At 43.7% G+C, this 13,543-nt stretch overlaps 1 protein-coding gene across 1 annotated transcript in view; it reads left to right on the top strand.

Moving 5' to 3' along the window:
- The window catches only part of KIRREL1 (kirre like nephrin family adhesion molecule 1), a 166,386-nt gene that overhangs the window by 124,207 nt on the left and 28,636 nt on the right, over nt 1–13,543 (top strand). Inside the window, exons 10-11 of the mRNA XM_086945329.1 lie at nt 4,910–5,108; nt 11,758–11,865. Coding sequence (XP_086801455.1) covers nt 4,910–5,108; nt 11,758–11,865 — 307 coding nt within the window. The remainder of the gene's footprint in view (nt 1–4,909; nt 5,109–11,757; nt 11,866–13,543) is intronic.

The following is a 13,543-nucleotide window of genomic DNA, read 5'->3' as shown; positions in this document are numbered from 1 at the left end:
TTATTTTTTTCCAGGGCTGCTTTAGGTTTCCAGTCCGTCCCTGTCTGGTGTTGGCGAATTTGCACCCGGAAGAACTACTATGGTTTAATCACTTTGCCCATTGTGGTCATTTGTATGCACCAACACATTATATAATGCAGCAGAACATGTCCTCCAAATATCAGAGGCGTAGGTGAGCGGGTATTGTCACCACAGAAGATAGAGGATTTTCTTGGCGTAGGAAGGGGGGTGTGGTGGGTGCGGGCAGCCCCGGGTGTCATCACTGAGGGGGGTGACAAAATGGCAAAAATGTGTTTTAAAGACTTATTTTGGCCATTTTGTCAAGCCGGGGGTGACCAGCAAAGTTCGCACCGGTACCACCTGACCTTGCTACGCCACTGGTATGAGGCAGAGACTATCTGTTTTAAAGCATCATAGAATGAAGTGTGTGCTTCACACATTGTATACTCGCCATATTTAGTTTAACAGGTCTGCCAGGATTTAAAATAATGCTAGTATGAGGTCGCATCAAGCGTGACAACGTGGGTTTCTCGCACATTAGAGGTCTCTCGCTATGTACAGGCAATCCTCATATTCACTTCCAGCTTCACCCACTTGCCTTTTACTACCTTAGGCAACATTTGTGTGGGGAAATCAGTCAACAACTGGCCAATTATCTGCTACTAAACAATTATTTTCCCTTTTGCAGATGTTTTTGTATCTAATTAAAGCCGAACTCATGCCGTTCCACAGCTGCCATGCTGTAAACGTGTTTTTTCATCCTCTGACCTCCCCCTCCCCACACTTATAAAAATCCATGAGTTGTGGACTGTTAATAACAACAGAATTCATTACTTTTACCCCTGGAGAAGTGACTTAATGAGGACTTGCGACAGCATTAACCTTAGCGTAGTCTTTGGGTGATTAATTAGCCGAGCAGATGGACTATTGATAGACTTGTTCCTTTGGGGGTGTTGCTCTTAGAGGTGCTAAGCAACATTAGCAGCAGGACTCTGTTTAGGCAAAGAAAGGCAGCAAGGTGAGACCTGATGCGTATGTGCCACACCGGACAGTGTTTTGGAAGTGCTGCTGGTGAGGACGACTTCTCTATCCAATCAACACACGTAAATATATTCAACTAGCAGCCCGTCCCGACGTTGTCCGGGAGCAAAAGGCTGCTTCAGGGCCACAGCCCGTCCCAACGTTGTCTGGGGGTCCCCTGGAGAGCAACCGCCACCTTCAGGGCCCCCAATCAGCCGAACCGCCACCTTCATGGCCCCCAATCATCCGCACACAGTTCACCGCTCCTCCCCGCGCTAAGGGACCACTCCTCCCCGCGCTTCACATAGCCGCACACGTTCCGCCCACTCCCAGCACTTCACTGAGCCGCACACGTTCCGCCTCCTCCCAGCGCTCCTGCGCTTCACCTACCTCAGCCCGACTTCACCGCTCCTCGTTCCGCCTCCTCCCATTACTTCAGTCAGCCGCACACGTTCCGCACCTACCTCAGCCCAACTTCACTGCTCCTCGTTCCGCCTCCTCCCATTGCTTCAGTCAGCCGCACACGTTCTACTCCTCCCCGCGATTCATCTATCTCAGCCCGACTTCACCGCTGCTGTCCGCCGCTCCTCCCCGCGCTAGATGATGTCAGCACGCACGTACAAGTTGTTTGCTCACACGGCCGGCGCTACTTCTTAGGGACTACTTTTTTTTTATTGTTTATTTTTTAAATAACGTTTATTTTTATTATTTTTATAGCCTATGTCCATCTGCAGGACCCCCCCTTTCCAACGCTGTATTGGGTGTTGCGATTGGTTGTGTACTTTTCGAGTTTACCTGGCTCAAAGGACACAGTTCTCTCTTTATAATAGTAGTATAGATATATATATATATATATATATATATATATATATATATATATATATATATATATATATATATATATATATATATATATATATATATATATCAACAGAAACCTCCTTTGTAAGAACAAAAGAAGAGCACCGAAACCAGACTCTGCAAACATGCGCTTTTATTCATGAAAGCTTCGCAGTGGCAGCATGGAAATCCTTACGCATTTCAACTCATATAGAGTCTTGGTCACAGGTGAGCCTTCTGGATAATTGAGGGCGTGACCTTCCTCGTGCCCCCTTTAACTAAGACTGCGACGTCACTTTGCAGTCGTAGTGTACTAAAATGTCCATAATGCGCTGGGAAGTTCATAATAAGTTTTAGATCCAGTAAACAATTCATTTTCACAATTATTCATTATTTCAGTGGAATTGTAGGCTGAACGATTTTCTTTCATTTTTCATTACTCCACAAGTGCACAAAACGGCTCCATATTGTCATGCTGCCCTGAATATTGCATTTCTCCAGCGTTTGTTTTTAAAGTCCATCACAAACTAACATGTGTCAGTTCGTTTTCCCTTGCTGTGCTACACCATTTTATTGGTTGAACTTTTCATACCTTTTAACATTGGTGTGTGATGCAGGCGGGTCGGGCTCTTGTACATTTAAATCCACCTCCAATCTCCGACCTTGAGCCCCCGACCTCAACAGGGCGGTCTCGGTGCGCGGGGACCGGAGCACCTCGCTTAACACCCACAGAAACCTCCTTTGTAACAACAAAAGAAGAGCGCCGAAACCAGACTCTGCAAACATGCGCTTTTATTCATGAAAGCTTCGCAGTGGCAGCATGGAAATCCTTACGCGTTTCAACTCATATAGAGTCTTGGTCACAGGTGAGCCTTCTAGATAATTGAGGGCGTGACCTTCCTCGTGCCCCCTTTAACTAAGACTGCGACGTCACTTTGCAGTCCTAGTGTACTAAAATGTCCATAATGCACTGGGAAGTTCATAATAAGTTTTAGATCCAGTCAACAATTCATTTTCACAATTATTCATTATTTTAGTGGAATTGTAGGCTGAACGATTTTCTTTCATTTTTCATTACTCCACAAGTGCACAAAACGGTTCCATATTGTCATGCTGCTCTGAATATTGCATTTCTCCAGCGTTTGTTTTTAAAGTCCATCACAAACTAACATGTGTCAGTTCATTTTCCCTTGCTCTGCTACACCATTTTATTGGTTGAACATTTCATACCTTTTAACATTGGTGTGTAATGCAGGCGGCCGGCGCTACTTGCAAGGGACTACTTTTTTTTATTCCTAAAATTTTTTAAGAAAGTATATTTTTTATTTTTATATAGCCTATGTCCTTCTGCTTGCCCTGAGGTTTTCAAAGATGTCTTGGGTGTTTGGATTGGTGGTGTACTTTTCGAGTTTACCTGGCTCAAAGGACACAGTTCTCTCTTTATAATAGTAGTATAGATAAATGACATATCGTGGGATTGGATGTTAAAGAGCAACTATTGGGATTTTTAAGTATAGGCCTCTCAAGCCCATTTAACTGCATCTTTGTTTAGTAATAGACATTTATATTAGCATATACATTTGCTACAAATGCATACATTACATTTACAAACCTTTGACTGGCCCACTGCTTAGGAGTTAATGTGGCTATCCAATGTTGACATCCTCCCAGACAAAGTCAGAGGGCTGTCTATGCACGGTGACTGTTTGCGTTGGTTCTGACTTCATATCTGCGAACACAACAGCAGGATTTAAGGAGATGGCGGGAGGATCTGCAAATCCTCGAGGAATAAATGGGTGATTGAGGCGCCAAAAAAAAGGTCTAGTTGTGGCTGTAAGATAGATAGGTGCTCATTTTGCATACATCGCCAGACAGAGTAGGGTTTGCCAAACATGAACTCTTTCTGCCAACCATAGTGTTTGAAGCTTTAGATTTTACTGCTATGTGAAACTTATATTTTCTCAATTCTTTAGGTCAGGCAAGTATTCACAGATCCAAGAGCACCTCCAGTCCCTCATCCCACGTTTTATCTTTTCAAATAAGAACCATGGAGTGTTAAATCATTTGAAATAGATATCTTAGTCTCAGAGGTGGTGTATAGGAACATCCTTAAAGGGTACTGTCGTGAAATCTGCTGAAAAGCATTTTCAATTTAAAAAGGGGCCTCCTTCAAGGTAAGTTTTGCCTGCCTGCTGAATCTGGGAGATTTCTGTTCAGCTAGCTATTCTTGGGTTCTGCAGTTCCATTCATGTCTTAGAGTATCTGAAAAAAGTCACACAAGGTTAACGAAAAATTAGCACAGCACCGAATCAAATGCCTTAAAGTAGGATGCAGTTATCACAGCAGAAGGAAAAACTCTGCCTATGAATATTTGGCAAAACATAACTGATCCGCGTCAAAACGAATAAAATATATTCACATATTGCTATAGCATTAAAAAAACTTTTGGGAAAATAAAGTTGTGTAATGTGCACCTAATCCATCAAATAGAGAGATCTGATTGTAATGAAATGCTACTTCTGGTGGTTATATGTATTATTCAAGATTTTACATTTAATGGTTGTATTTCATATAAATCTCACGCTTTGATATTAATGGTTAAAGTATAATCAGAAAACTAATTTAGTAAACTGCCATATTTAAATTGTGTACATTAGCTTAACGTTTTTGATGACCTCACAGAGTCACTCCCTGTGATGCCATTGCTCACATCTTCAGCTGCATATGATAAGCCTGCCACCCTCAGGTTTCAGAAGCACATGGAGAAAGTCTAGGTTATGCTTCTCTTGTGTACTGTGGTGATGCTTGTGGAGTTCCAATCCTCAAGTAATCATCTGTATGTGTTAGATTTTGGCAAATGTAGTCATTCATTTAAGACTCAAACGTCATCCTTCCTAGACTATAAACCAGATGGAAGCTGGTACGTGATACACAGAATATGAGTTTATTACCTTTCCTGAAAAAAACTTGATTGCATTCCTAATGAATAGAGCATCAAAATGTAAAGGTTTTAAAACTGTCCCTTATTGTTACCCTTTTGTTTCCACAGGCATGGGCGTGGAAGGAGAACTTTCTGGAAACGGGCACGCTAGAGCGATATACTGTGGAACGCACCAACACCGGAAGCGGAGTGCTGTCTACACTGTCTATCAACAATGTGATGGAGGCCGATTTCCAGACACGGTACAACTGCACAGCTTGGAACGTGTTCGGACCGGGGACGGCCATCATCCAGTTGGAAGAAAAAGGTACCAGAGCAAGTAATATGCTGATACGCTACATGTGATAGCAACTCTGTGCAGCTTTTGTAATGTATTGCTGCGCCCTCCACATTGCAAAACACATGAAACCCGCTTACAGTCTAAAAATGTACATACACTTTACACAATGGAGTTGAGTAGAAGGTGACCTGATTAACTGTACTGAACATAAATTGGACACGTTAGTGTTGATTTTTTATTTTAATTTTTTGATTTTTATACAGCGAAAATTTGACCCAAAGGTATCAGGGCGCTTTACATGAGCATCAGTTGTGTTACACAACCACACATTCATTTTTGTTATGCATAGGGAGGTTAAGTGATTTGCCCAGAATCACAGGATGTTGAGCGTCATTGTCAAGACTCTAACCTGGTTCCCAAGATTTTAGATCTACCGCCCTAGCCGTCAGGCTACATCCATCATTCTTGCTTCTGGAGGTATGGTAGGAAAGTATTAGCATTCCAACTGCTTAAGAGAATGCTAGAGAGTTTCACTTATAATATGGCCATCGGTTAATTGTAGGACCCTTTCTTGTTCATGCGTTGTCATGCCTCATATCAACATACATTGAAGGCCAACACTGCACATAAATGTCACTTTTTTATGCCAGCGTGCTCACAGTAGCACACTGCCCTCGTCCAATCCCATTCTCTTCAGCAGTGCCTTAATATTCAATAAAACATCTTCTTCATGCCATGAGCTGTATTCATATATTAACAGAAGCAAGCTCCTCTACAGAGGGACAACCTGAACAACTGCCTCGTCTGGAATCTTGACATTTCTTCCTTCGCCTTCTTCGATCTGGAACCCATGTCAGGATTCCATATATGACCACGAGGATATCACACACCCGCTCAAACTCTATGGAAAGCCTTAACAGAATTATTAACATCCCCACAACAACCCCGTAGACCAGAGATGGATATTGCAGCTTGGCAACACCACCCAGAGCTCCAGTTAATTCACTTGAATACAAACCAGCAGGGCACAGCATGTACACACCCTGGCAAGACCTCGAGTGACATCCAGCAAGCTTTAAAATGCATTGAAATCTCAACAAGTAAAACATCATCCGTGAAACAGGACCAGTTATTACACAGAAACCAACCTGTGGTGGAATCCTTGAAACAGCATCATATAAATGCATAGGTTGCAGCCAATCTCACGCTCGGTGAAGACGCGCCTGCACAACCTCAGAGGTATGGACTCCAGAGCATCTAAACCTTATGCACCTTTCCAGGGTGTAAAAACATTTTTTTAATGTTTTTTTTTCCGTTTACCTGATGAATAAGGAAAGGAGCTTGCACTTTTTAGGTTTCGCTGGGGGGCGGAGCCGTTAGGCTCCTCCTCCAGAGAAATCTATTGAGTATAGTAAGCACTATGGAACACGCCCCCCCGTCCCATTGGCTAGCTCCATAAATGGAGCCTAGCCATTGGACGAGGGGCATGTCCATCAATGCCGGACCAGACACGGGGGCGTTCCCGAGATTCTTTGGCTTTGGCGACGTCACGCGACCCCGGGAACGCCCCCGAGTCTGGTCCGGCCGGGCCGTGCTTGCTGCTGTCCTGGCTTGTGTCCCTCCTCCCGCTGTCCCCACGTTTCCCGCCTCCCTCCCAACGTCCGTGTCCTTTCCCGCCCCCCTCGTCCTCTCCCGCACCCCTCGTCCTCTCCCGCCCGCCCCCCTCGTCCTCTCCGAGGTTTCTTCAGCCGGCCGGCCGGCCAATCCTAGCGCGGCCGGCCGGAAGTGCCCGCCCCCCCGCCGCCCAGGGGAAGAAGGAAGACGGCGGCCCACAAGAAGTATGGCGGCCCACGCGGGGCTCCCGTGGCCTGCCTGGAGGGAGCCCCGGAAGAAGCGGAGGACGTTGCCGGGCAGGTGTTGCCGAGTAGGACAGCTGCAGCCCCGCGCCTCCGCCCACGGTGAGTGCTGTGTTGCTTGGGTGTTGCGTGGCTCCGCACGCAGGGTGCACACGGCTGCTGCAGCGGCACGGATCCCCTGAACGGTGTGAGGCTCTCTCTACCGCAGGAACTGCTCTCTGCATTGTCCACCCGGCGCTCTAAGTGGGTCTCTCTGTCTAGTAGGTCAGCCACAGAGGCCGACAGGGTAGTCGTGCTGTCTTCTGCGGGCGGAATCCGTTTATTCGCATCCGCAACTCTGTCTGTAATTTTCCACACCTCATGTCTGAGTAGGGTCACCTCTGATCCAGCTCCTCCAATTTGTTTTCCTATGCCAGTGAATAGATTGCATATGGCCTGGAAAATGCATTCCGGGGTTATCGGCATCGCTGCTGCATCTCCTGGCGAGGTGGCGCCCTCAGACACCCTTGCAGTGCTGGTGGCATATGTGTCTATTTATGTCTGTTGCATGGTGGAAGTCTACGGCTTTCCTATCCTTAAAATACCAGGCTTTTTCCCAGTCTGGGCATGACCGCTATATAGTTATGAGGGAGGTCGAGGCTCCGTTATCAAGGTCTCCCCAGAGATTGCCAAAAATCACTAATATGTGGAAGAAAGGGTGGGCGGTGCAGAGTGTGCCCCTCCTGTGGGTGCAGTTGTGCTGTTTCCAGCATCAACTTATCTGACTCTCTAAAGTCCGCCGGCAGGTCCCACTTCGCTTATCTCCCGATGCTCCAGGACATGAGCCAGAAAATGAAGCATCCCTTTGGCTCTCCGTCAGTGCCAGCCTGGTCTGGGGACGGGGCTCTTATTCTTCCCCGCAGCCTCTGCACAGAGACCCCCGGTCCGCGGCTGCCCTCTCTTCTCCAGCACCTTTCTGATGCCTGACAGCCAAGGCAAGCCCGCCCCAGCTCTCCTTGCGCTCTCTGCCTGCATGACCAGGCCTCGCAATTGAAGGTCTCCCGTCTGTCGGATAGCTCACTGTTCCTTGCCCGCACCGTGGTCTCAGCGAGCAGTGGTAGTTTCCTGCTGCGGCAGCAGTGCCAGATCAGCTGCGCGGATCAGGATACTGGCAGGCTCGGCGAGTGAGACTTGGAGTGCCTCAATATTATGCGTGGCTGGCCACGCCCTGAGTTTCATCTTTAACTTCTGCAGTTGAGCCTGCACCTTGGGTTTACTTGTTATGTAACATGGTGTGGCCTGGTAAAGGAACAGAGGGGGAATACATAAGTCTAAGGGCCTGTCTGGCACACAGGCCCTGCCATGCCTTCCTGGTGCAGCAGACTGTGTCTGTTTCGGTATAGCGGGTGTGAACAGGCAGCCACAGTGATAGCAAAAGTGAGATAGGTTGCAAATTGTCAGTTTCATTTGCGAGGTGGGGAAAATTGGGTTGGGAGTTATACCAATGATATGCGTTTTGAGCTCGTGCACATAGATGGTAAATGTTTAAATCGGATTCCTCTAATGCTTCCTGACTGTAGGGCAGTGTCTGTATTCACCATGTCAGTCGAGACCGTTTTACAGCCCAAACCAAACAGACCAGCAATTGACGCAGTGTACAAAAGAATTCCCTGTTGAGTTGGATGGGTATATTCATGAAGAAATATGGAAACTGGGGGAGAGACACCATTTTACTAATGGCTATGCGGCCTGCGAGTGTTAGTTTTTATCCAGCAAGCCACTCCATCTTCAATTGTTGGGTTGGCTGTGCTGTTGCGTAAACTGAGTCTCTGGCTCAGCTGTAAAAGGTTTGTTTTCACGCCCATGGGTGACACAAGTGAACTTAGTCCATTGCACTAGCGCTAAATATGAAAGACCGGTATTGTAGGCCTGACGAACCCCACTCAATATATGAATGAGGTGGTGTTAATGCTTTTGGGTTACTAACACTGAGCAGTGGTAATCCAAACAATCGTTCATTATTGATTTACAGACGCAAGATCACTAGAAACAGAATATATATTACAGCAAATTTTATTTCCAAATAAATATTTTAAAACACTTTGATCTAGTCGTTTAAAATTGGTAACATCACAGAAGATCACAGAAGATTATAAAAAGTGGCTAAGCTTTCAATAACCGTGAAAACAGGGAAAAAGTGTAACATCACAATTTATAGCCCTTACACCATCCCTGTGCTATGTCTAGGCGCTATGGTAGTTCTAGCAGATGAATAAAAAATAAACCTGAGTTTCTGAGATGGTGCGCATTCCTGCACAACAGGATTTGTTGTCTGTTTGGAATAGCTTACCAGCTATTCTGAGCACAAGGCCAAGAGCTAGGGGGTTGTGTCTATTAGAGAACACAGTCCTGGAACCAGTTTGTGAAGGCAGAATGAATGCTCCACAGAACCATAGGAAGTCTTGCTGGTGGCTTCAACATTCGAGATGGGATCTGGTGCTGTGCTCATCTGGGTCTACGATCTGATTCTGAGACCTGGATGAAGTTTCTCTCCTAGTGGTCAAGTGACAATCCTTGTCTACTGCATCTTAACAGAGATTGGCATTTCTGACATAAATTGAGAAAGTCTGACATAGATTATGTACATGAAGGTGTGGGTCCTAGATGTTTCCTTATGTACATATAAGGTGAGAGGACATCAAATCAAACTACACTATTTTGCCTTTATGTCTCTATTTTTTCTTATTTGACCTTGGGAAGGAACCTGTCCCAGACTGATATCACACTAGGAGTTTTGTTGATGTCTGTATATGAATGACTTGGCACTTTCACAGTTTTTGGAAAGATGCACAGAAGACATGTGCCAAAGTCAGACATGTTTATTTATCTGTTTTCAAAACCAACACATAAATAAAAAGTTTGTCATTTACAATGCCAATAGCTCAAACTTTTCCGAAGGCGAAACCGTTGCATTGTAAATGCTTGTTTACGTCAGTGTTTCAGGGAGAACAATGGTTCTAAGCATTTAAGTTTAACACCTCGTTCCGAATAAGTCTCTCCACTTTAGCTTGCAGAAAAATATTAAGAGTGGCACAAGACTGTGATCCAGACAGGAGTTATCTAGGATCAGAGAGTTTATCCAATCCACCTCTAAATCAAGATAGGCTGAGAAACCGACATATCTACTACATATGACGGTCAATAGTCCACTGCATGAAGCGGAGTGCATTGTAGTAGACTGTAGGGTTATTTCTGCCTGCCACTGATACTGTGCTCCAAGAAATTCTCACTGGAGATTTACATACCTCCAGTATTATATATTTCAATCAATAACATTTTTATGGGAATTTTACAGAGTTATTAACCATATGATTGGTAATTTCAAAGAATAGGCCATGTTACAACGCATGCATTTAGAACGCATGCCATTACAACGCGGTCATTACAACAACCACATTGTTAGATCGCATAATGTTACAACGCAAGTCATTACAACGATTTCCTGGCGGGGTCGCTAAATGTTAGAATAGCATAATTTACTATTCCAACTCCAGTCTGAGCAACAGTAGGGAAGGTGTTGGATTTTAAATCCAACACCTTCTGCCCCCCACAGCAAGTTGTTGTAACGACTTGCGTTGTAATGGTATGCGATATAACAACGCAGTCGTTGTAATGACTGCGTTGTAATGGCATGCGCTGTAAACGATGTTTACCAATTGCAAAATCTTATCCTTTGTACTTCGGGCTCTCAAAGACGGAATGAATGTATATTTCTTATTTTGTATTTACATATAAAACCACTCTACCTTCGGAAAAGTTAGTGCGCTTTGCAAAGAACAGTAAGTGAGAAAGTTCTTCTTTGTACAAACATGAAAATAGAAAGCAAAAGTAAAGGGAGGCGGCCAGCAAGAGATGGCTCATCTCAACACATCAAGCTTTTTACAGCAGTCTACAGCGATGGCCTGTGCTTTGAATGAGAGGTTCTAATGGAGGACCAAGAAATAGAAAGGGTTCAAATATTATTCACTCTGGTCTACACATGGTCCAGTCCATAGGATTGTCTTACAAGCACATGTCCTCCCGCTCTTTCCTGGAACTTTCAAGCTCCTCTTGTTATATCTGGGTTGACCGCTTATGCTTAATGTTGGAAATTCCCAGTGTTAATATTGATAGCCCGTTCAGGTAGCCTGGTGATCCCATAGGGTGCAAGCAAACTTGGGTCCCCGCAGGGTGGCTTGCCACATTTCAGATGCCTTACCTCAATTTTATTCTGTGAACCGAAGTGCAAAGAAGTATATTGGGCATATGGTTTCTATTTTCTTTGGAGTGTTTTATGTTCTGTAAATTAAAAGATGTAAACTGAATGTTCTACAGTAATGAGTGCCTGTTTTTAGCGCTCCTGTTCATGTGCAAAGTGGCATCTAGGGACAGCCAGCAGGTGTTTGTTCTTACCCGACTTTGAATTCAGATTTCATAAATAAACTTTTTAAAATAGAGACAAAGATTAAAACACTCTTATTCCCATCACACATAAAATTAACTACAAGTCATATAAACGATTGTTTTTAATTATGTAAGATGAGAATGGAAATCGAATATATATTTGAAACTTGGAAATTTGTTGTATTGCCGACAAATAAGTATTATATTTTTTATATCTAAAATCCCACAAGTGTCTTTTGTAATACACAGGGCATAAAGTTAAAGTAAAGGAAATAATTCTCTAGAAGATTCACCGGTCGCACAAGTTTATAGTTTTTACGAGCCACCAGACTGCCTTTCATGAAATATATTGTGTGAAATTGTGAAGTCCAACTCTTTTGTCTCTTCTTTTGTTGCAGAAGTGCTACCAGTTGGCATCATTGCTGCGGCTACAATCGGTGCAGGAATCCTAGTCATCTTCTTCTTTTCCTTGTTCATCTTTTTTCTCTATCGACGGCGTAAAGGAAGTAAGTGCACATGTAATCGTGTCGGTGAATCCAAGGAACTGTGGGTCCCTTTTACAATTACATTCATGGTCCTTAGGTTAGTGTTATGAGTGTGTGATGCTGTGCACCATTCCTGGTTTTCAAATTTGTTTTGCATTCAATGTGACAATCTGTAGTTTTTTTTTTTTTGAGGGTGTAAAAAATAAAAATGATATCAAGTGCAAATCCTTTTAAGCCTGTTCATCCTTCCATGGTGCATCTCCGTTGGAGCTATGACTATTAAACTAGCTGAAAAAGGAAATCTAGGTGGGTTTTCAGTATAATAACCTCATTGGATATTCATAAGAGCACTTCTTGATCCTTACGAGAAAACAACAGAAATTTGCGCACTTTTGTCTGAATGAATATAGAACTGGCTGTACACTGGATCTATGGCAGAAATAATCTAAGTTATTAACATTTTGCAAATGGCAGCCTCCGTGTACACACACACATACATACACACACACACACACTCACTCATGTGCTTACTTTGAAGAAGGTGAATATGGTACATTTTATCTCACTTTATAGTAGGGATAAGAGAACTTGCCCCTGATTAACAAGTTTGAGGGATGATTTAGCTCCATGTGCAAAAGGATAACAGGTACCAAAATGTTTTTGGTGAAAATAAGAGGAATATACCAAACAGTGTAGAAAAGATGCTCTACTGCCTCTTTCCACATGTAATTCCCCATTTTCAGATGGCAACATTGCAATCTGCTGTAATTACTGTCTATGTTAACTAACTCATTACAGGCAATACATGCTTTCCAGGTGCAGTAAATACCGCATGAAACACAAATATCCTCAGGTCTAAGACAAGATAAAACATTTGGAGCAACCAACTGGATCACTCTGAATCCTACCCCTCAAAGAAAATTTCTTTTGAACAAATGGATTCCCATCAATCACCAAGTGGTGACATATTTAATCATCTGGGTCGCCTCCTAAATATCACATTAGTAACACTCAAGGCTGCACCCTCGGTATTAGAAAGGGGAGCTCGCGGATGTTATTAACCATTCAAACTATTGCTTAGACCTGTGGATATTTTTGTTGTTATTTCGTATGTTGTTGGGGAGTATATTCACATTAGGTCTTTAAACTTTTCCCTGAGACCCCTTGTATATAATAGTTTTTCTTGCAGTAAATACCACACCACGTACACCACACTGAGATTCAGGGTCTTCATGTGCATCCAGCTTCATCTGTGGGGGTTTGTTCCTTAGCTGTCATTTACCTCACCTGCCCACTATTGGAAGCATAGGACTGTATGCCTCAGACCACATTGGATGTGAATTTCAGTGTCAGGACTGATTTAATTCGATGCTTTTGAGTTGATGAATCCCTGACTCAATGGCCTTGATCACAGGCACAGAAATTCTTGTGGATGATTGCTGGTTTTGCCTTCAAAGTTTTTTATTTGGTGGCCAAACATCACTTATCTGTACTTATCAGGTGTGTTTTACTGGATACATTTGTATAAGACACTGCCGTCTTATTCATTTTAAAGGTGTCCACACAGTAGGCTCTATGACACCATTTATTGGACTGTCAAAATCAAAAGCAACATTGAATGTCATCATACGTCTATGGTTGCTCCAAAGAAAACATACTTACTTAAAACGTATATAATAGGCGGCAATTTTTGATCACT

Source organism: Lissotriton vulgaris, chromosome 12 (genome assembly GCF_964263255.1).
Source record: "Lissotriton vulgaris chromosome 12, aLisVul1.2, whole genome shotgun sequence".
Taxonomy (NCBI): domain Eukaryota; kingdom Metazoa; phylum Chordata; class Amphibia; order Caudata; family Salamandridae; genus Lissotriton; species Lissotriton vulgaris.
Note: the sequence above shows the minus strand (reverse complement) of the source record. Positions and strands in the feature narration are given on the sequence as shown.